Source organism: Gopherus flavomarginatus, chromosome 4 (genome assembly GCF_025201925.1).
Source record: "Gopherus flavomarginatus isolate rGopFla2 chromosome 4, rGopFla2.mat.asm, whole genome shotgun sequence".
Classification (NCBI taxonomy): Eukaryota; Metazoa; Chordata; order Testudines; family Testudinidae; genus Gopherus; species Gopherus flavomarginatus.
The window spans coordinates 130,743,832-130,766,002 of NC_066620.1; the positions used below are offsets into that span (position 1 = coordinate 130,743,832).

Here is a 22,171-nt window from a genome sequence, read left to right on the forward strand (position 1 = left end):
GTTAATATTCAGTTTACTCCACCTTAATTTATCAGAAGCTAATCGAGCTGAAAGGGCCTGATCCTACTCCTGTTGAAATATATAGGACCAGGAGCTTCCCCCCTCACACCTGTCTTGGGGAGGAATTCTCCATGAAGCTCGCTTCTCAGTCTTCTACCCCATCGGGGGGTACAGGATTTACCTTCTCCAAAGACCTGCAGGACCACCTGTATGAAAGGCCTTGTACCTCCACACTAATACTGATACCCAGCAGCCCCTCTGGCTTCCTGGCCATGTCTGCCCAAAGGAAGGGGGCCTGCAAAGAAAAAATACTGGAACCCCAGATGGTATTGTCTATTCCAGGGAATCTTTACGTGGCTGAGGTGGAGGAGAAATTTGTTCCCCTGGCATTCCCAGTTTCTGCCACCATCCCCAGTATGGACCCTCAACCTTTCCAAGAACTATTTCATCTGGGTCAAATGATGCCTGTATCTGTTTCCAAGCCAAATTCACGCCCTTCTGCATTAACATTCCAAGATAATGGTGTCTGTCTCAGAAAATGGACTTTCTCAGGGCAGAAGCCTGTCCAGATTTCAGTTTGCTCCTTGGTCGTTCACAGTATGCAAGGTTGCAGCTACAGACTGGAAAATCCTTCATCCAGAACAATTCCAGTGTTATTATGGAGTCTTTACTCTAGCTCAATTACATTAAAGATAGGAGACAATCTCTTTGGGAAGACTATATTTATTCTCTGCCACCATCAAAACTGACATAGGCTGCTCCAAAATAAGGTACAAGCCAGGGCATCATTTCAGAAAAATTGAAGGGGGGCAGGGGGCGTTGTATCAGTATATAGAACATTTTATATGATTATAGTATATCCTGAAAAGTCTGGAAGGGAGAGTGTCATATACTTCTGTTCCAGATATAGACTGGTCACAGAGCTTGCTTATACACACCAGATGTGTTGATCATAAGATCCTTTAATGCTCTGCCAAGTATGGCTCAGGCTATCTTAAATGAGGTATTTTCCATTCCATTACAGAGCGGGCAAAAAGTGGAAGACATAATGGAGCAAATAGAACTATGAAAAGTCAGGAAAGCGGGGGGAGCAACTGCCCGCCTTGCCCCATAGCAAATGATGTGCTTGGGTTCAAGGACATAGCAACCCTACTAAACAGGTGGTCCTATATTTCTCATGTCGGGCCCCTGAACAGTCCTAGACCAGTACTAATGCAAACTCAGCTGTCTTGGCCAGCTTCTCTAGAAATTGTCAGAACTTTGAAGGAATTCTTGTAAGTGTTTTTCTGGGACTCAAGTGCTCAGAGTAATATCTGCAAGGAACTGTAACATTCCTTTACAGCATACTTGATTTGCAGGCAGAGGAGTCAGCATATGTGTTCATCTGTGACTGACATTTCTCTTCCCAAGGGACACTGTTTGAAGACACTGAGCAGTCTTCCATCCTCCTAAGAGGTCACGGTAGTGGACAACATCCTGAAAAAGATAAGGAAAGATAAAGAAGTTAAAGGTGTGGTAGTAATCTTCTGAAAGCAAATGACCCCAATACAATCTCAGCTTTGTAAAGTGAACAAAGCCCTGAGGCAAAGCTAATTGCAGGCTTACTATGAATTCCAACATATCTCCCTACAGCAGCATGTGGTCTAAATAGTTAAAAGTGATAGTGATAAGAAATTAGTTAAATTTCTGAAGGTGTGGTGCATGTCTTTGCGTTACAAACTGCATTTTTCTTTTGTTATCTAATGTATCTCTAGGATTCAAGTGCACTCACTATAAAAAAAAAATGAAGCTAGGATATAGTGGCCTGTCAACTCATTTATATCCTAGTACGGTGATCAGACAGCAAGTGTGAAAAATCAGGACGGGGGTGGGGGTAACAGGAGCCTATATAAGAAAGACACAAAAATCAGGACTGGGCCTATAAAATCGGGACATCTGGTCACCCTATATCTTAGCAACAGAATAATTCGCTCCTGGAATCAAAAAAAATTTTGTTCAGAAGGCTCAGTATTGTATAGTATTACACCATCAGCAGTTTAAGAGGTACAGTATTAAGAAAATATAGAGGATGGAAACAGAATTAGACTGCTAGATGGTTAAACACTGATGATCTTACACAGTACATGGCTTGTCCAAAGTGAAGGACTATTTTTAAAAAATCCAAAAACAAATAAAAAATCACAATATAATTTTTTTTTAAATCTCATGATTTTGGGGATAATCTCATTATTGCAGGGGCAGAGAGGGGGCTAAGGCTGACTCAGGATTTTGGGGTTGCCAATACCGTATTCGAGCCAAGTCCCATTGTGACATCTGGTGGTGTGTTACTTGCCATTAAACAAGTTTGGAATGAGTATTTGCATATTACAATGTTTGTAGGACAATGGCTGAGCCCATGATTTTTAATTTTAGTGGCAACATGTACTGAAGAGCTACTTAATCTCCAGAGGCTGGAAACTGGCTATAAACCCTACCCCTACTTTGGCAATAATCAGCTTACAGCACTGGTGTGGTTAAACTTCATTTTTTTTATTGAAAGCTTCAATCCTGTAGAGGTAGCCATGCTCCCCCCACACCATGCTCTGTGCTGCCCCACTCTATAACTGTTGCTGATCGTGTCCTTTTTTCTGGATTCTGTGGCATATGCCACTGAAGAGGCATCACCAGGGCGCCACAGGGCAGCCAAATATCAACAACCAACCCTAGGGAGGCAGGAGGGCTGCAAGCCAAGAGCCTGCGCAACCCTAAGCCACACCAGGCTCCACCCTCCCTTTGCCCGCCTGCAGCAGCCTCCGCTCTGAGTGTTCCAGCACGGAACGTTCCATCTGCGGCAGAAGAGGGGAGCAAACCAGTGGGCGGGAAGAGGTGTCGCGCATGCGCTCGCCCTCTCCGGGGACATGAGAGAGAATGGTACCTTCCACGCAGAGCCTGGCAGTTGGAAGGGCTTGCGTGAGCCTCACCCGCACAGCGCCGGGCACGCGAGGGGCGGGGCTTTCCGAAGCCTGGTTCGGAGTAGGCGGGGCCAGCCCCTCCCCGGTTGGAGGAGGTGGAGCAGCAGTTGCTGCCCGCGCGCCCCTAGTAACGGCCCTTGGAGCGGCGACCATGACTCAGTCGGTGGTGGTGCAGGGTAAGTCGGTGTGACTCCCCCTCCCCCATCCTCCTCCCGCCACAGCCCCGCTGACCCGTGTCTCTCCCCGCTTTGCAGTGGGCCAGTGCGGGAACCAGATCGGCTGCCGCTTCTGGGACCTGGCGCTGAGGGAACACGCCGCCGTCAACAAGGTAACGGCCCTGGCGCACACACACCCCCCAGCTGCCGGGCCGCGGCCGGTGCAGCGTCAGCTCCCTGCGGGAGCGGCGACCGGGTTCCTCCTGAGCGCGCGCAGACCCTGGGCCCCAACCCGAGCGCGGCTTCCCGGCCGGTGCCGCCCCCATCGGAGATCGCCGCTGAGATCCCGTTAGTTCCCCCCCCCACGCCTCGGCGGCAGCTCCGCGCAGTGTTTCCCCAGAGTCTGGCTCCGCCTCCGGGACCGCCTGAGGACTGGGCGCTACTGGGCTGGACGGCGGGGGACGCGCTGACCTGTGCAGCGCAGCCCTTGGGGATCTGAAATCTGACCGGGGTGACCTGAGCAGTTCCTCGCACAGTCCCGCCGGTGGAGCCGTCCCACGCGCCGCCTTCCCAGTCCGCGGGGGAAATTAGCGGCTTCGAAATGCCACATGAACTCCGCCTCCTCCCGAAAAAACTTCCTTTGGGACGGAAACCGCAATGCATGAAACAAAGTCGCTCCCGGGACCCAGACAGCTGCGGAGTGAAACTGACATGCTCAGCAGTCACATGTGTCTTGTCAGTTTCCTTCCAGGCCCAACCAGGAGCCATCCTTTTTGATTTTTCCTGATGAGAAATAGACATTTTTTGGTAAACTGAAATTTTCTCTTGAAAAAATTTAGTTTTGTGAAAAGGACACTTTTTTCATCTGAATGATTTTCTGACAAACTTTCAGCTCCAACCAGGACTGAGCAGTTAGTACTGCTGTTCTTTTTCCAGATACTATGTAATTGTTTCCCATAAAGAGCCTTTCATGATGCAGCTGATAATCCTACATTGTCCTGCTATGGGTTTCTTCCACTTTCCTCTGAAGTATCTGGTGCTGACTGCTGTTGCAGGCAGGATACTGAACTAGATGTACCTTGATTTGCCCAATCTGAATCATGTATGGCAGTTACTATGTTCCCTTCTCAGTCCTCCTTCCTCTTCTGGTATCCTTCCATCACAATCAGTTTTTCCAGTGTTAGGCTCATAAGGTCTGGTCTGTAGCCCAGGCATGATCTTCCATGGTGCATGGTTCCTCCAGGAGCTGACAGACATAGTTTATATTTCACTGCAGTCACATGTATCTGGGTCATTGAAATACCCCACTGCCACATACTGACTCTTGACCTGCCAACTTTTGTTTTGAGATTTAAAGCAATCTTTCTCTGTGCCTGTGGGAATGCGTTTGCCAGTTTTAGTCCTGCTAAAGCCTACGTGTTCCCCTGTGCAAGTCTTTTTAAGTCCTGCAAACTATTTTTATTATTACAGTTCTTGTGCAAATACACTCATCTCCAGCCCATGGTACTCTGACAGATCTAGTCACTGCCAAAGAGTGTGTGTATATTCTCAGTATTATACTAATATTTATTTGCAGTATGGTGGCCTGTTGATTTTTTGGCATTACAAATAGTACAGTCTATGAAGGTATGTGAGCATTTCTCTGGAAAGTGATTTAGTTATCAAAACACATGTAGACCTTGAACAGAAAATCAGGGGTTTTGAGCTGTGCTCTGGCTCCGCTCCAGCTCCAGGCAAAAACCTGCAGCTCCACTGCTCCAGAGCTGCTCTGCACTCCAGCTCCGGGCTTTGCTCCAAAGCCCTGCAAAAAATAAGTGTTTAGTTTTTTGGCTGTTGGATGTGATCACAAGTTAACAGCAGTGATTTTTCTAGAAAAAAGCTGAGAATATACATCAATAAAGAACACTTAGGGCCCAATTCTCGGTTGTTCCACAGCCCAATTATGTGGCTTCAGCAGTTTGAAGGGGCAGCAACAGGCCCAGGGGAATATCCCACTTCAGGGGGTTTCCCAATTGACATAGAGTCAGTGAAACATCTCTACACCACTCCCCTTCCAAGTCCCTATGTAGTGTGTGTATTTGGAACACTGCTGTGGTCCAACTATTCTCTACTTTTCATGGTCAACAGCAAATAGAATGTATATCAGAGCAACCGTGGCATTTCTCGAACTTATCCAAGTAGGCCCCCGGCAGGATCAAAAATACAAGGAGTATAAAGTTGCACTAAAGTCACAATTGGTCCTTTCACCATTCCTATATTCAGCACAGGGATAGAGTAACAGATAAATGGACCCAGTAATTAGCATGATGAGGACCCCTGGATGGAAATGTGTCCAATGTGCAAGGAGTATATAGACATTGTTTAAAGAATGTTAATAAATAAAGAGTGTTAATAAAGATAATTGTGGACAGTCCTTTTGGCTACCTTGCTTCAAAGCAGCTAGTACTGGTTCCAGTTGTGACAAGATATTGGACTAGGTGGAATACTCATCTGATTCATTATGGCAAATCCTATGTTTCTAGTATTGTATGCAGCAACATGCTTTCATTTTCAGCCCCCTGTTTAGTGGGCAGCTATACAATAGACATGGATCAGCTATAATACCATAACAAATACAACATGTAAAACAGTGAAGCCAGTTCTATTGCTAATTAATAAATGTATTGTTTTTTTCATAAAATACAAAACCACAAAACTAAAGAAAATATAATATTGGTTGTGATTTGTTAAATCTTGCATTGAATAAAATGTTTATTAAATGAATTGTTTACTTTGATAATTTCAAATTCTGTGTATATTTTTAACTAAATACTGTTGTACATTGTTAGCCAGAAATAGCATTGAGAATCTCTAAAATTGCACACTTAAAACTTAACTTGTGCAACGTTTCTGTTTTTTAGAAAGGAATTTATGATGAAGCATTAAGCAGCTTCTTTAGAAATGTGGATACCAGGTAAGCTTTGCTGTATGAAGAGACCTATTTGAAATGTATTAGAGTAATTGATTTATGTAGGTCAGCCATCCCTATCTGCTATTGCCCTGAATAAACTACAGTTTTATCTATGTTTCAGGTAAAACTACTAATTGTACTAGAGAGAGATCCTAACATCTTGTATTTTCATACATTGTGTCTATCCTCCTCTTTGATATAGATCTTTGCTATTCTAATTCTATGAAAGTGTTCTCCTCCTCTTCACCCCTTCTCCCTCCCACCAAAAAAAATCAATCAGTTAATAACTGCACATTAATCTTCCTTTAAAATGAAATGTATTCTGTTTCAGCCACTCAGTCATATTTAAATGTCAGGCTTTATAATTAATTTTTCGTGTTGATTGGGGATCTTGCAAGAGGAATTTATTTAAGAAGCACAATCTGTGCAGGCCTTGACAAATTTACCTGACCTGTTCTAGCATGAACACTAGAATCCATAGCTAGAATTTAAAGAAAAACAAATCCACCTATCCCACCATACTGGCACCTCTGCTACTCCTCCCTGCTTACACATGTGCACCTAAGTCACATCCTCTGTAACTTAATTAAAGGAATAAAACAGTTGTACTGCTTACTGTGCATAGTATTTAGCTGTAACACTATTAAGCAGCTTTCTGTCTCATGATGGTGAATCAGTAGCTGCAAGATAGTTAAGATGGGGTTACAAAGTTCAATTTTAACAGTGGCTTTAAACCTTTGTTTTGTAAAGACTTCATTGAAATGGCAAAAACCAAAATACAGACAATAAATTTTGAGTACTGTTTACATTTTGGATTGACTCAGATTCCTTGCAAAAAGGGCATAAAGGAAAAAGCATGCTGCTTTGGCCACACTCTTTGGCCACATTGTTCTCCTCATATGCTGATTCCTTGAATACCAGGTATACATCAGTGTGTTTGTCCATAGACTGCTTTATAGCTTTTTTTTTTTTTAGCCGTAACAGAAAATATATGTTAAGGTGAACCCTTTAGTTTGATGACATTTGTGCTTCAGCAGATTTGTCATCACCCACTCGAGAAGAGAAAGAGAGTGTACCTCACCAAATCCTAGATTGGGGTTGGAAGAGACCTCAGGATGTCATCTAGTCCAGCCCCCTGCTCAAAGCAGGACCAACCCCAACTAAATCATCCGATCAAGGGCTTTGTCAAGCTGGGCCTTAAAAACCTCTAAGGATATAGGGTTACCACACCTCCCTAGGTAACCCATTACAGTGCTTCACCACCCTCCTATTTAAATAGTTTTTCATAATATCCAACCTAGACCTCTCCTAGTGCAACTTGACACCATTGTTCTTTGTTCTGTCATCTGCCACCACTGAGGACAGCCTATCTCCATCCTCTTTGGAGCCCCTCTTCAGGTAGTTGAAGGCTTCTATTAAATTCCCCCTCACTCTTCTCTTCTGTAGACTAAATAAGCCCAGTTCCCTCAGCATCTCCTTGTAAGTCATGTTCCCTAGCCTCCTAATAATTTTCATTGCCCTCTGCTGGACTCTCCAACTTGTCCACATCCTTTCTGTAGTGGGAGGCCCCAAAACTGGATGCAACACTCCAGATGTGGCCTCACCAGTGCTAAATAGAGGGGAATAATCACTTCCCTCGATCTGCTGGCAGTGCTCCTACTAATGCCAATATGCCGTTAGCCTTCTTGGCAATGAGGGCGCATTGTTGATTCATATCCAGCTTCTCGTTGACTGTAATCCCCAGGTCCTTTTCTGCATAATTGCTGCTTAGTCAGTTGGTCCCCAGCCTGTCGCAGTGCCTGGGATTCTTCCGTCCTAAGTGCAGGACTCTGCACTTGTCCTTGTTGAACTCATCAGATTTCTTTTGGCCCAATCCTCCAATTTGTCTAGGTCATTCTGGACCCTATCCATATTCTCCAGCGTATCTACCTCTCCCCCCAGTTTAGTGTCATCCACGAACTTGCTGAGGTGAAATCCATCCCATCATCCAGATCATTAATGAAGACGTTGAACAAAACTGGCTCCAGGACTGACTGCTGGGGTACTCCTCTTGATACCAGCTGCCAACTAGACATCGAGCCGTTGATCACTACCTGTTGAGCCCGATGATCTAGTCAGCTTTCTATCCATCTTATAGTCTGTTCATCCAATCCATACTACTTTAACTTGCTGTCAAGAATACTGTGGGAGACCATATCAAAAGTTTTGCAAAAGTCAAGATATATCACACCCACTGCCTTCCCCATATCCAGAGCCAGTTATCTTATCATAGAAGGCAATCAGGTTGGTCAGGCATGACTTGCCCATGGTGAATCCATGTTGACTGTTTCTGATCACCTTCCTGGCCTTCAAATTCTTCAAAATGGATTTCTTGAGGACCTGCTCCATGATTTTTCCAGGACTGAGGTGAGGCTGACAGGTCTGTAGTTCCCCAGATTCTCATTCTTCCTCTTTTTTTAAAGATGGGCACTATATTTGCCTTTTTCCAATCATCCGGAACCTCTCCCAATTATGAGTTTTTAAAGATAATGGCCAATGGTTCTGTAATAACATGAGCCAACTCCCTTAACGCCCTCAGTCCTTAAGCTGTTCTTTCACCACTGAGGGCTGCTTGCCTCTTCCCCATACTGTGCTACCCAGTGCAGTAGTCTGAGAGCTGACCTTGTCTGTGAAGACCGAGGCAAAAAAAGCATTGAGTACTTCAGCTTTTCCTACATCTTTCGCTAGATTGCTTCCCCCTTTCATTAAGTGTCCCACACTTTCTCTGACCACCAGCTTGTTGCTAACATACCTATAGAAACCCTTCTTGTAACCCTTCATATCCCTTGCTAACTGCAACTCCAGTTGTGCTTTAGCCTTCCAGATTACATCCCTCCATGCTCGAGCAATATTTTTTTACTCCTCCCTAGTCATCTGTCCAAGTTTCCACTTCTTGTATGCTTACTTTTTGTGTTTAAGCTCACCAGAGATTTCACTGTTAAGCCAAGCTGGTCGCCTTCCATATTTGCTATTCTTTCTGCACATCGGGATGATTTGTTCCTGCGCCCATAATAAGGCTGCTTTTTTTGTAAATACAGCCTGCTCTCCTGGACTCCTTTCCCCCTCATATTAGCCTCAAAGGGGATCCTGCCCATCAGTTTCCTGAGAGAGTCAAAATCTGCTTTTCTAAAGTCCAGGGTCCATATTTTGCTGCTCTTTCTTCCTTTTTTCATGATTCTGAACTCAACCAACTCGTGGTTATTGCTGCCCAGGTTGCCACCCATTTCTACTTCTCCTACCAGTTCTTCCCTGTTTGTGAGCAGCAGGTCAAAAAAAGCACAGCCTATAGTTGATTCCTCCAGTACTTGCTCCAGGAAATTGTCCCTAACACTCTCCAAAAACGTCTTGGATTATCTGTGCACTGCTGTATTGCTCTCCCAGCAGATGTCAGGGTGATTGAAGTCCCCCATAAGAACCAGGGCCTGTGATCTGGAAACTTCGGTGAGTTGTCTGAAGAAAGCCTCGTCTATCGCATCCTCCTGGTCTGGTGGACTGTAGCAGATGACCACCGCGACATCACCCTTGTTGCTCTCGCCTCTAAACTTACCCCAAAGACTCTCAACAGGCTTTTCTCCAGTTTCATACTGGAGCTCTGAGCAATCATACTACTCTCTTGCATGCAGTGCAACTCCTCCACCTTTTCTCTCCCAGCTGTCCTTCCTGAACAGTTTATACCCATCCATGATAGTGCATGTTAGACATGAGTTACCCCACCGAGTCTCTGTTGTTCTAATCACATCATAGTAGACTAGGGGAAAGTTCCTGAACTGGAGAAAAAGGAGAGTAACCTCTGAGTGCTCTTTAAATTCCCATACAATTCATTACCTTTATTATTAACTAGATTATGAAACACAGAAGATAGTGAAGAGCTGCTAAACACTCCCCTGCCCATTTTTTAAAAATAACTTAGCTGAGAGCTTATGCAAGGTCACTGCAGGCACAGGACCTAGTTTTTATTTTGACAGCCCCGAATATTACACACTGCACCATACTGCATTTCAGAGTGATTAAACAAGTCTAGTTGTCCTTTGCCTAACCACTATATACTACACTTCTCTTGCAGTGCCAGGGCTAGAATCCAGCTACTTTGCCAGCAATGAGTAGTGCGATGTTCCTAGTGGTAAATATTTCATGCTGACCACCTTAGCGTCACGTGAAGTTGTCCTTAAGATATTATCAGTGGGATGGGATCCTGTAAAGACTTTATTTTAGGGAATTTCCATTAAGACTTTGCAAGTAGAGTGTGTTGTATATATGTGTGTGTGAGGGGCAGCGTTATTGTTTTGCATTGGATCAAACCTGTGGACAGGAAAGATCAATGAGAAAGAAAGAACTTTTAATAATACTGTATCACTTCCATAATGGATCAGATGTTATAAAACATTTCTCCCTTTTCCAGAAATGGTGGTGATGGTGCTGATATTCACAAAGGAAAAATCTTCTCTTTAAAAGCACGAGTAAGACAATTTATAAGGATAATTTTGTATACATTGCATACTTGTGACTGACTATAAAGAGCTCATGGTTTAAACTTCCTGTGTTTACCTTTTGTCTTAAATGCACAATTTCAGACATGCTTCTCAAACTAAAACTGAAATTTCTTAGTTCCCCAGGTTAGTGTAACAGTATTATAGTCCACTTCGCGGGCAGACGTCAGTAATAATTTGAAATGTATAATTTAGGGAAATGATTGTGTAGATCACACGTATAGTTGGCGTTTGGAGGGGGCAGTAAAGGGTTTTATTTGAGCCACTTAGTTAACATAAGTTTTTAAGAGGAAACATATCTTTGAAAATCTGTGCCAATATTTTTTATTGCTAAGTATTCAGCATGTTATGCATTTAACCATTGAAATTTTGAACAGCATAAACAAAAGTTGCAGTAACTGAAATAATGCTTCATTAAATTTTGTCTTCTGACAAGGAGATTAAGGTGAAATTTTCTAGAGACACTATGACTGAGAAGCCGAATCTTTTAAAATAAGATATTTATGCCTGAAACTGTAAAGGAAGAAGATACCTTTTATCTTGCAAGTGCTCATATCCCTTTTGTGTAACTATTTCAAAGAGTGGCATACTGACTGAATTAATTTTTTCTTTCTCTAAGGCTCTCTTGATTGACATGGAGGAGGGTGTAGTGAATGAAATTCTGCAGGGGCCATTGAGAGATGTGTTTGATAGCAAGCAGCTCATCACAGATGTTTCTGGTTCAGGGAACAACTGGTGAGAATAAACTCTTCTTCGCAAAGCAATTTTAGCTACTAATAGATGGCAGTTGAAAAGGGAAATGATAACAATGTCTTTCTACAGGATTCTATTGTACCAGGGGGAACTGAGCCACATTAACAGTAAATCTTAGAGTTGCTGTCACCTTGAGGAGAACCTTGAAAAGCCTTTTATTTTGAATCATTCTGCTGATATATCATTTCTTCTGTGTTTCTCTTCTCTCACAGTTTTTTGTTACTTGACCTACTTGCATAAAGAGAGGATCATTTGTCTTAGGCATTCTCCTGTTCCAACGGCTCATTCTTCACTGAAGGTCATAATCTAGTTTGGGGCATTATGCAACTTGCTTGGAGACCAAGTGAGGAGTGAATAACAGGAGCAAATGAACTTCTGACTTCTAAGCAACACAGATCCTGACTTTTTGCATATACGCCAAGTCACAAAAAAGAGAGGAGAAACTCCTAATAAAGTAGATAACTGAACAAATTTCCAATTTTTCTCCAAGGTGTTAGCACATCTCTAATAATACTGTGTATACAGACAAGAATAGGAAGAATTAGAGTACAAAGCTGGACACTTAAATTTTCTTATCATTTCTCATATTTGCAGGGCTGTAGGTCATAAACTGTATGGCTATCAGTACCGGGAACACATTGTGGAAAAGCTGAGGAGGACTGCAGAACACTGCGACTGTCTGCAGTGTTTTTTTGTAATTCATTCAATGGGAGGTGGTAAGCGTTTTTTCATTGTTAGTATATCTGCAAATGCCACAAGTGAAAAAGGAACTAGATTTTGAAAATTTGTAACTTTACTAGTATAAGACCCTGGTAACATGGTAAAAGGGCTTTGTTAATAAAAAAAAAAATTCCTTAAGTCAAGTTAGTACTTGTAATATTACCATAGTGACTAGGGCTCCTTTTTTGTTAGGTACTGTATACACAGAACAAAAAGACAGTCCCTGCTCTAAAAAGCATGCAATCCAAATATAAGATCAGAGTCAACAGATGCATACATACAGACGAGTGGGGAGGAGGGGCCCACAAGGAGACAATACTGGTCAGCATGATAGGCAGTAGGTCTAAGTAGATCAGTGCCTAATGATTTTCAAGGGTTTTTTTGTAAGCATCACAGAAAAGCAGAGTTTTAAGGAAGGTTTTGAAGGAGGATAATGAGGTAGCTTATTTTTTGTTTCCATCTGTGGTTTTCTGTTCTCCCTTGGGGTGTTTGGAACATGATTGTCAGATCATCCTGCTCCCACAGTGCTTTCTTCTAACTTTTTTACCTATTATTATCAACATAAATGAAGTGTTCTCTTAGTACCAGTTTGTAAATGTATCCAAGGGTAACCTTGTGCAATGACAACTTTGATGTTAGCATAATGGCACCAAACTTGAACAACTTCAGCGCTGTTACTTTAAGAGAAGATAGTTTAAATGGGTAGGATCTGAAAACTGAATATAAAAATAGTCCCCTGTTTTCCATATATCTTTGTGCTGTATCTTCAATGTAATATGCTTAGTTTGAGAGAACCTGCTTATTATTACTCTCAGCATTGCAGAAAAGCAGTTATTTTCTCCTCATCCTCCAGCCTCATAATTAAAATCGTCAGCTGTTAGGATTCCAAAATATTAGCCGTCCAAGGCAGAAAATACACAGTTGACAGTAAAGAAAGGGGGGGAAATCATGTTCTGACTTGAAAACCAAGCAAACTTAATAATAAAGTCACTGAAGGAAAAATAAATTTAAACACTAAAATGTACCACTTGCAGTCATCTCGCTGACTATAATTACACTCAAACATACAAACTGTATTATACAAAACTCATTATGGAGATACCCTGCCTTTTCCCAGAATGATATATCTACACACACAAGCTGAAGATGCTCTTTTACCTGCATTATTGTGCTATTTGAATCTGTATTTTAGGCTTAAGTAGAGATGCATGCTGACTGGATACAATATTTGAGTGTTCTAAAATTCCGAAACCACATCTTGTATAAATATCCATCCTTATGGTTTTTAACAAAGTTAGCTAGACAATAGAATAACTTGCTAAGAAGAGCCATGTCCCATCACAAGAAATGTTCCAGAGTAGACTGGATGTAACGCTTAAGGTATTTCATAAAAGCTTAGTACAAGAGCTGGTCTAGAATTTTTCAACTAAAAGTTTTCCAGTCAGAAAACACCAATTCATCAAAACAAACTTTTTACAGAAAAGGGTCATTTTTCGTAGATTCCAAGGCCAGAAGGGACCTAGATCATCAAGTCTGACCTCCAGTATAACACAGGCCATAAAAGTTCCCCAAAATAATTCCTACAGCAGATTTTAGAAAAAAGTCCAGTCTTGATTTTAAAATTGTCAGTGGTGAAAATTGACCAGGATCCCTGCTAAATTGACAAATTTCCCATTTCAAAATATTTTTGAAAAAAAAAAGTTTAGAAATTGATTTAGCATTTCTTCTGTTTACCCAAAAAAAAATTGTTTTCAGATTTTTTATTCATGAAAATGTTCAAGATTTCTCAGAGACTCATAGACTTTAGGGTCAGAAGGGACCAATATGATCATCTAGTCTGACCTCCTGCACAAAGCAGGCCACAGAACCCTACCCATCCACTTCTATAACAAACCCCTAACCTATGTCCGAGTTATTGAAGTCTTCAAATTGTGGTTTGAAGACCTCAAGCTGCGGAGAATCCACTAGCAAGTGACCCATGCCCCATGCTGCAGAGGAAGGCGAAAAACCTCCAGGGCCTCTACCAATCTGCCCCAGAGGAAAATTCCTTCCCGACCCCAAATATGGCGATCAGCTAAACCCTGATCATGTGAGCAAGACTCACCAGCCAGCACTCAGGAAAGAATTATCTGCAGTAACTCAGATCCCATCCCGTCCAACATCCCATCACAGACCACTGGGCATACTTATCTGCTGGTAATCAAAGATCAATTGCTAAAATTAAGCTATCCCATCATACCATCCCTTATCAAGTCTTAAAGCCAGATATGTCTTTTGCCCCCACTACTCCCCTTGGAAGGCTGTTCCAGAACCTCTCTCTTCTAATGGTTAGAAACCTTCATCTAATTTCACGTCTAAACTTCCTAGTGTCCAGTTTATACCCATTTGTTCTTTTGTCTACATTGGTACTAAGCTTAAATAATTCCTCTCCCTCCCTAATATTAATCCCTCTGATATATTTATAAAGAGCAGGCATATCCCCTCTTAGCCTTCTTTTGGCTAGGCTAAACAAGCCAAGCTCTTTGAGTCTCCTTTCATAAGGCAGGTTTTCCATTCCTCCGATCATCCTAGTAGCCCATCTCTGAACCTGTTCCAGTTTGAATTCATCCTTCTTAAACATGGGAGACCAGAACTGCACACAGTATTCCAGATGAGGTCTCACCAGTGCCTTATATAACGGTACTAACACCTCCTTATCTTTGCTGGAAATACCTCGCCTGATGCATCCTAAAACTGCATTAGCTTTTTTAACGGCCATATCACATTGGCGGCTCATAGTCATCCTGTGATCAACCAATACCCCAAGGTCCTTCTCCTCCTCTGTTGCTTCCAACTGATGTGTCCCCAATGTATATCTAAAATTCTTATTATTAATCCCTAAATGCATGACCTTGCACTTTTCACTATTAAATTTCATCCTATTACAATTAGTCCAGTTTACAAGGTCATCCAGATCTTCCTATATGATATCCCGGTCCTTCTCCGTGTTAGCAATATCTCCCAGCTTTGTGTCATCCGCAAACTTTATTAGCACATTCCCGCTTATTGTGCCAAGGTCAGTAATAAAAAGGTTAAATAAGATTGGTCCCAAAACTGATCCTTGAGGAACTCCACTAGTAACCTCCTTCCAGTCTGACAGTTCACCCTTCAGTACGACCCATTGGAGTCTCCCCTTTAACCAGTTCCTTATCCACCTTTCAATTTTCATATTGATCCCTATCTTTTCCAATTTAATAATTCCCCATGTGGAACCGTGTCAAATGCCTTACTGAAATTGAGGTAAATTAGATCTACTGCATTTCCTTTGTCTAAATAATCTGTCACCTTCTCAAAGGAGGAGATCAGGTTGGTTTGGCATGACCTACCTTTAGTAAAACCATGTTGTAATTTGTCCCAATTACCATTGACCTCAATGTCCTTAGCTACTTTCTCCTTCAAAATTTTTTCCAAGACCTTACATACTACAGATGTCAAACTAACAGGCCTATAGTTACTCAGATCACGTTTTTTCCCTTTCTTAAAGATAGGAACTATGTTAGCAATTCTCCAGTCGTACTGTACAATCTCTGAGTTTACCGATTCATTAAAAATTCTTGCTAATGGGCTTGCAATTTCATGCACCAGTTCCTTTAATATTCTTGGATGAAGATTATCTGGGCCCTCCGATTTTGTCCCATTAAGCTGTTCAAGTTTGGCTTCTACCTCAGATGTGGTAATATCCACCTCCATGTCCTCATTCCCATTTGTCATCCTTCCATTATCCCTAAGCTCCTCATTAGCCTTATTAAAGACTGAGGCAAAGTACTTATTTAGATACTGGGCCATGCCTAGATTATCCTTAACCTCCATTCGATCCTCAGTGTTTAGCGGTCCCACTTCTTCTTTCTTTGTTTTCTTCTTATTTATATGGCTGTAGAACCTTTTACTATCGGTTTTAATTCCCTTTGCAAGGTCCAACTCTACATGGCTTTTAGCCTTTCTCACTTTATCCTCACATGTTCTGACCTCACTAAGGTAGCTTTCCTTGCTAATCCCACCCTTCTTCCACTCCTTGTAGGCTTTCTGCTTTTTCTTAATCACCTCTCTGAGATGCTTGCTCATCCAGCTTGGTCTACAACTCCTGCCTATGGTTTTTTTCCCCTTTCTTGGGATGCGGGCTTCTGATAGTTTCTGCAGCTGCGACTTAAAGTAATTCCAGGCCTCCTCCGCATTTAGATCCACAAGTTCTTCAGTCCAATCCACTTCCCTAACTAATTTCCTTAATTCTTTAAAGTTAGCCCTTGAGAAGTCAAAAACCCTAGTCCCAGATCTATTTTTGTTTATCCTTCCATCTAGTTTGTACTGAATTAGCTCATGATCACTCAAACCAAGGTTGTCCCCTACAACCATTTCTTCTATGAGGTCCTCACTACTCACCAAAACCAAATCTAAAATGGCATCCCCTTTTGTAGGTTCTTCAACTACTTGGTGAAGAAATCCATCTGCTATCACATCCAGAAAAATCTGAGCCCTATTATTCTTGCTAGCACTTGTCCTCCAGTCTATATCTGGGAAGTTAAAGTCTCCTATGATCACACAATTCCCATTAGTGTTTACTTCATTAAAAACATTAAAGAGGTCTCTATCCATATCCAAATCAGATCCCGGCGGTCTGTAGCACACCCCAAGCACTATCTCAGGGGAGGCTCTAGTAGCTTTCTTTCCCAGTGTGATTTTTGCCCAGACAGACTCTGTCTTGTCCATTCCATCACTACTTATTTCTTTACAGTTAACCTCATCATTGATGTACAATGCTACTCCACCACCTTTGCCTTTATTTCTGTCTTTCCTAAACAGCACATAGCCTTCAATACCTGTACTCCAGTCATGACTACTATTCCACCGTGTTTCTCTTATCCCTATAATATCCGGTTTCACTTCCTGCCAGTAGTTCTAGTTCCTCCATTTTGTTACCTAGGCTCCTCGTATTAGTGTACAGACATCTTAATTTTTGCCGTTTGGCTTCACTGACATTCTTTACCCTGTTAGGCACAGACATTCTACCACCAGCATAACCTGTTAATCTGGTATCTACACTACCCTTCCTCCTTATGTCAATTCTTTTGTCCATGGCTGTATCCCCTCTTACTTTGTTTTCTTCCCTCTCAAGGTTAAATTCTGGCGTGGAGATCACCTGGACATCTCCCAATCATCTCTCCCATTTCTTATCCCAGTTCAGGATGGAAAAACCTTTTCCTGTCCAGCTCTACTAACTCCTACTGTGATCACTGCGTGCTGAGAACTTATGAAAATCTGATCTGTAATGTACAAAGAAATCCTGTGTTTCAGAGGGGGTTTAAATAATTCAGGATGTTGTTTTAAGCATTATCTCTTTTAATTGTAACTATTCTCTTAATTATTCTTAGGGACAGGATCTGGTCTTGGTACTTTTGTACTAAACGTGCTTGAAGATGAGTTCCCGGAAGTATATAGATTTGTTACTTCAGTTTACCCTTCTGGGGAGGATGATGTCATTACTTCTCCATATAATAGTGTTCTGGCTATGAAGGAACTTAATGAGCATGCGGACTGTGTGCTGCCAATTGAAAATGAAGTAAGAGAGAGTATTAATATTCTCGTCAGTTTCTCTTGTTGTGTACGTTACAGAGGAAGTGTTTCTTTCTTGTCTGTATTGATGAAAATTTATCCTGAAACTTATTTTCAAAAAGAACAAAAGTGGCTTGGGCTCTTAAGTTCCTTAAGTCACTTTTGAAAATGAGACTTAGGGTTAGGGTTGCCAACTTTCCAATTTCTAAAAACTGGACACTCTGCTCCTCCGTCTCCCCCAAGGTCCTGCCTCCACTCACTCTTCCCCCTCCCCTACTCTGCACCCAGCCTAGGGACCGCCGCATTCTGCCCACCCCACCAGTTACCTGCAGTGGACACTCTTTCCATAAGCCACTCACTCAAGTCACAACTTGGAGCTGAGGATAGAACCTAAGATTCCTGAGTTCCTGCCCCCGCTCTAACCGACTAGCCCCCACTCACCTCCCAGAGCCAGGGAGAGAACCCAGGAGTCCTGACTCCCAGCTCCCCCCACCAGTTCCTCCAGGCCACCAACACTGAGGCAAGGGACGGTTCCAAACACGCACTGGTGTCCCCTGCCTGTCTGGGTCCATGGAACTGGGAGCAGGTGGTTGGTCGCTTCCATCTGGGGAACTTGCCCCACAGTTTGTAGCCTCCCCCACCCCTGCAGCAGCCATGATCCACTCACCCTTGCTGGCTCCAGAAAACTTGCACAGAAATATTGGTTCTGGGGTCTTCCCACTTCTCTTGAAGGGTTTATCGAGCCTCTGCTCCTGGTTCCTCTGCACCCCACACCAAGGGGCTCTTGGGGCCCTGGCTCCCAGGCTAGCTTAGCTGTGGCTGGGGCAGGCTGGCTGCAACACGCCAGAGCCTGTCAACTTCTGCCACCCGGAGAGTGCGGGGAATCAAGTTCCCAGGGAGTAGCGCTAGAGGCAGCCAGGCTCCTACCTTGGCAGTGATCATGCTGTGCATGGGGCTGGGATGGGCAGGCTGACCTGTTGGAAAGTGGCCCCGTGCAGTACAGCGTGCCAAGCCCAGGCCCCTCTGCAGCCAGAAGGAAGGCAAGCAGATCCAGGGGCTGCTCTCCAAACAGCCCCTCTCCTAACATCCGAGCCCCGCAGGTAGCGGGCTGCCCCCTTCCTTCCCACAGCCTCTCTGTCGTGCTTGAAGCTTGCCCTCCTCCCCTCACCCAATCAGCTCACAGCACCAGTGCGAACCAGTGGGCGCTCCCCAGCCTTGGGCCGGCCCCCTCCTCAGTCAGAGCTGTGAGAGGCCTCCTGTAGCCGAGGCTGTGGCTCTCCATCAGCAGCTGAACAGCTGTTGATCTTCCCACCCTCTCGACAAGGAGGCTTATCACGTTTACTTTAGTAATCAGACTTTTAGTGCTGACCGGACACTGACAGGTTCCCTTTTCGACCAGACTTTCCAGTCAGAAACCGGACACCTGGCAGCCCTACTTAGGGTCCTAAGTTAGTTTGGGTTTTTTTTGAAAATTTTATCCTTATTTAAAAATTGCCCAGTACTTTTTTCCCTTCCTTACAGAAATGGTCTGTAGCAGGGAATTTTATTCCTATGTCTGCTTTAAAGTAAACAGTAAATGATTGCAAAAACCCTTGTTTTTAAGATCCTTATTCTCAATATATGGCTATTGGTTTATAAACAAAATTGTTCCCCATGAAAAAGTGATTTTTTTTTAATTTGAAAAAAAATCTTTTGTGCTGTCTTTTGAATTATATTGAATATGAAAACAAATATCTTATTTAGAAAATACAGGTTTTTCTGTATTTGAATAAAAATTAAACTTGTGTTTGAATTAAGTTTCATATTTTCTTGACACATTTGAAGAAAAGCTGTTCAAAAATACATTAGTCAATTGTGAATGACCAAACAGTGAAGCAGACATGAAAGGCACAAACTGTTAATTTGAGCTACTGTGCTTAAATTTTTGTTCTTAGATTTTAAGTTTTTACTGAAACAAACAGGGACACTGAATGTGAAAGCTCTGTGCACAGGAGTACCTGGAAGCTTTTTTTTATAATAATTATTTCATTTGTCTTCTCTCCAAGTCTTTATTTTCTATAGTTAGTAAAATTCATCAGATGACCAGTTCTGGAAAGCTAGGATCAACTGTGAAACAAAACAGCTTGTTAACCTCAAGTGCAGGCAGTATCAAAACTGACCAGGAGAAGCCATTTGATGCTATGAACAATATTGTGGCCAACTTGCTGCTGAACCTGACAAGGTAATCTTACTGAGTATTCCACTATGCAAGTAATGCTGCGAGAGATAGTATGCAGAATGGATGTACTGCACTTCAGAAAATATTGATCCATTCTCAGTATGGTATTAGTCAGCTGTTGTAATTAAGAGTTAATAAGCACTGTTCAAGTCTTGTAACAGCAGTCTAAAGAACCGACTTCAGGGGGTAATTTATCAAAATAGCTTACATTTTAGCATGAGGAAACTACTGTAGAAACCGTAAAAGGGATATTGAATGAAATCCTGTCCCATTGAAGTCAATGGCAAAACGCTCATTGACTTCAATGACACCCCACTGACTTCAGGATTTCTCCTACTGAATCTGTGGTACAGATGAAGAAAGAGGTCATCCAAATTCTTAGGATTGATACTCTTCTAACTTGCTAGCCTAGCTTTGTAAACCTATCATGAAAACTTGCCCTTGGCAAAAGAAACATTTTTTTTTTTTTTAATCCATGGTTTGCCCTAAAGATCTAGTTTTGGGTGTTGGTTTTGTTTCTTGTTGTGGTTTTTTTCTTTTTTTAAATGATTTACTCACCCATTGGAGGAAGTGATTACTCACCACAGGCAAGTAGAATTTTTTGAAGATATTCAGGTCTTGGACCCTTATGCTGTGTGTCAAATAGTGTTAAATAAATTTAAAAGTGAGAAGTTATTCATGAGTGATTTTTCAAAAGACAAACTGAAGTACATTCAAATATAAGAAAATATTTATGCAGCAGAAATGTGATTTCACCTTTATTAAAAATAGGAACTAATATTACAAGACAGGGTATAAACAAATATTACTCACGTAGTGATACACCACCTCTTGAATATACCTGCTACCCCGCAAACACTAGTTGTTTAATATACAAAACTAGTCACTGTAAGAACTCCCATTGAAGTTAATTGGGACTAATGGTTTAAGAGTACTGCTCCACTTTTTGTAACAGGTTGGTTCAAAAGATATGTGAATTTATGCAAAATCATTATTAAAATACATTTGGTTACTAAAACTGATGTCTAATTGATTACTTCTCACTTTTTTTTTAAATCCATGAAAACTTTTTGTCTAGTGTTGCCAGGTTTCTTAACTCTTTCATCCTATGAACATTCCATGTCTTTGGTCCTCCATCTACCATCACCTGCTGCTTCCCTGTGAACATTTGTTTAGGATTGCGACATCAGAATTAGCATCCTCTATATCATTTTTTCTCCTTTTTTGGCTGCTGTTATCAGTGCAGTACACGCAGTGAGAGGGAGGCGTAACTCCTCTTCTCTCCGTTCTTGTCATCAGTTTATTTGCATAATGCAGTTCTTTTGGTTGAAATGAATTGGTGGGAAGATTCTTGCCCATATATAGGTATTGATTGCTTGTAGTTTTATACAGTCACACATTGTTAAACTGAGAGGTTAAAAGACTTTTTGTACATGTTCCTGCTAGCCAATTCTCTTTATTCCAGTTAATGACCATAGCTAACCTGGTAATCCCCCGTTGTGTTTAGTAGTATAGCAGCCCTAATCCCTATTTCCAATTATGTGAAATGATCTGCAGTGGTAACCCTGACATGTCTAGTCAGGGGTCGGCAACCTTTCAGAAGTGGTGTGCCGAGTCTTCATTTATTCACTCTAATTTAAGGTTTTGCGTGCCAGTAATACCTTCTAAAAACATTGAAATGTCACTTTCTACAAGTCTATAATATATAACTAAACTATTGTTGTATGTAAAGTAAATAAGGTTTTTAAAATGTTTAAGAAGTTTTTTCATTTAAAATTAAATTAAAATGCAGAGCCCCCCGGACCGGTGGCCAGGACCTGGGCAATGTGAGTGCCTCTGAAAATCAGCTCATGTGCCACTTTGGCACGCATGCGAGAGGTTGCCTACCCCTGGCTAGTTATGAAGGGAGTTATCACACCTCAGGCTTATCTTCAGCCAAAAACCACATCTCTGCAGAGCAGTACCTTAACCAGTAAACAGTGGGTGCTTAGTTTTAATGTTCAGTGCTTTTTTTAAGAGAAATTAAGAATATTGGTACAAATGTATGAAAAACCAGTAACTCTCATGATAGTGATTGATTCACCAATTCTGAAGTTGGTAAAATGACATTATACTTCATGAGAGAGACAAGTTGGGTGAGGTAATATCTTTTATTAGACCAACTTCTGTTGGTGAAAAAGACAAGCTTTCAAGCTCCACAGAGGTCGTCTTCAAGTCTTGGAAAGGTAATCAGAGTCGCAGCTAAGTACAAAATGGAATAGATTGCCTTGTGGTGCTCGAAAGCTGGTCTCTTTCACCAACAGAAATTAGTC

General features: G+C 42.1%; 1 protein-coding gene and 1 long non-coding RNA gene across 7 annotated transcripts in view; one reads left to right on the forward strand and one right to left on the reverse strand.

Moving 5' to 3' along the window:
• Positions 1–707: 707 nt before the first annotated feature.
• Positions 708–5,993, reverse strand: LOC127049347 (uncharacterized). Its single transcript, XR_007773947.1, has 2 exons — positions 3,578–5,993; positions 708–1,476 (listed from the first exon to the last, which is right to left on the reverse strand). It is a non-coding gene; the product is annotated as an uncharacterized LOC127049347 (long non-coding RNA).
• Positions 2,931–22,171, forward strand: part of TUBE1 (tubulin epsilon 1) — a 75,636-nt gene continuing 56,395 nt past the window's right edge. For 4 of the 6 annotated variants that reach the window (XR_007773898.1, XR_007773896.1, XR_007773897.1 and 1 more), the window contains exons 1-8: positions 2,932–3,127; positions 3,206–3,279; positions 6,007–6,059; positions 10,495–10,552; positions 11,202–11,317; positions 11,930–12,051; positions 17,461–17,648; positions 19,687–19,862. Coding sequence is in view for 3 of the 6 variants with exons in the window: in XM_050949737.1 (XP_050805694.1) it covers positions 3,103–3,127; positions 3,206–3,279; positions 6,007–6,059; positions 10,495–10,552; positions 11,202–11,317; positions 11,930–12,051; positions 17,461–17,648; positions 19,687–19,862 (812 nt within the window). In the remaining 3 variants the exon portion in view is untranslated. The other 2 variants (XM_050949738.1, XM_050949740.1) reach the window with 2 other exon arrangements.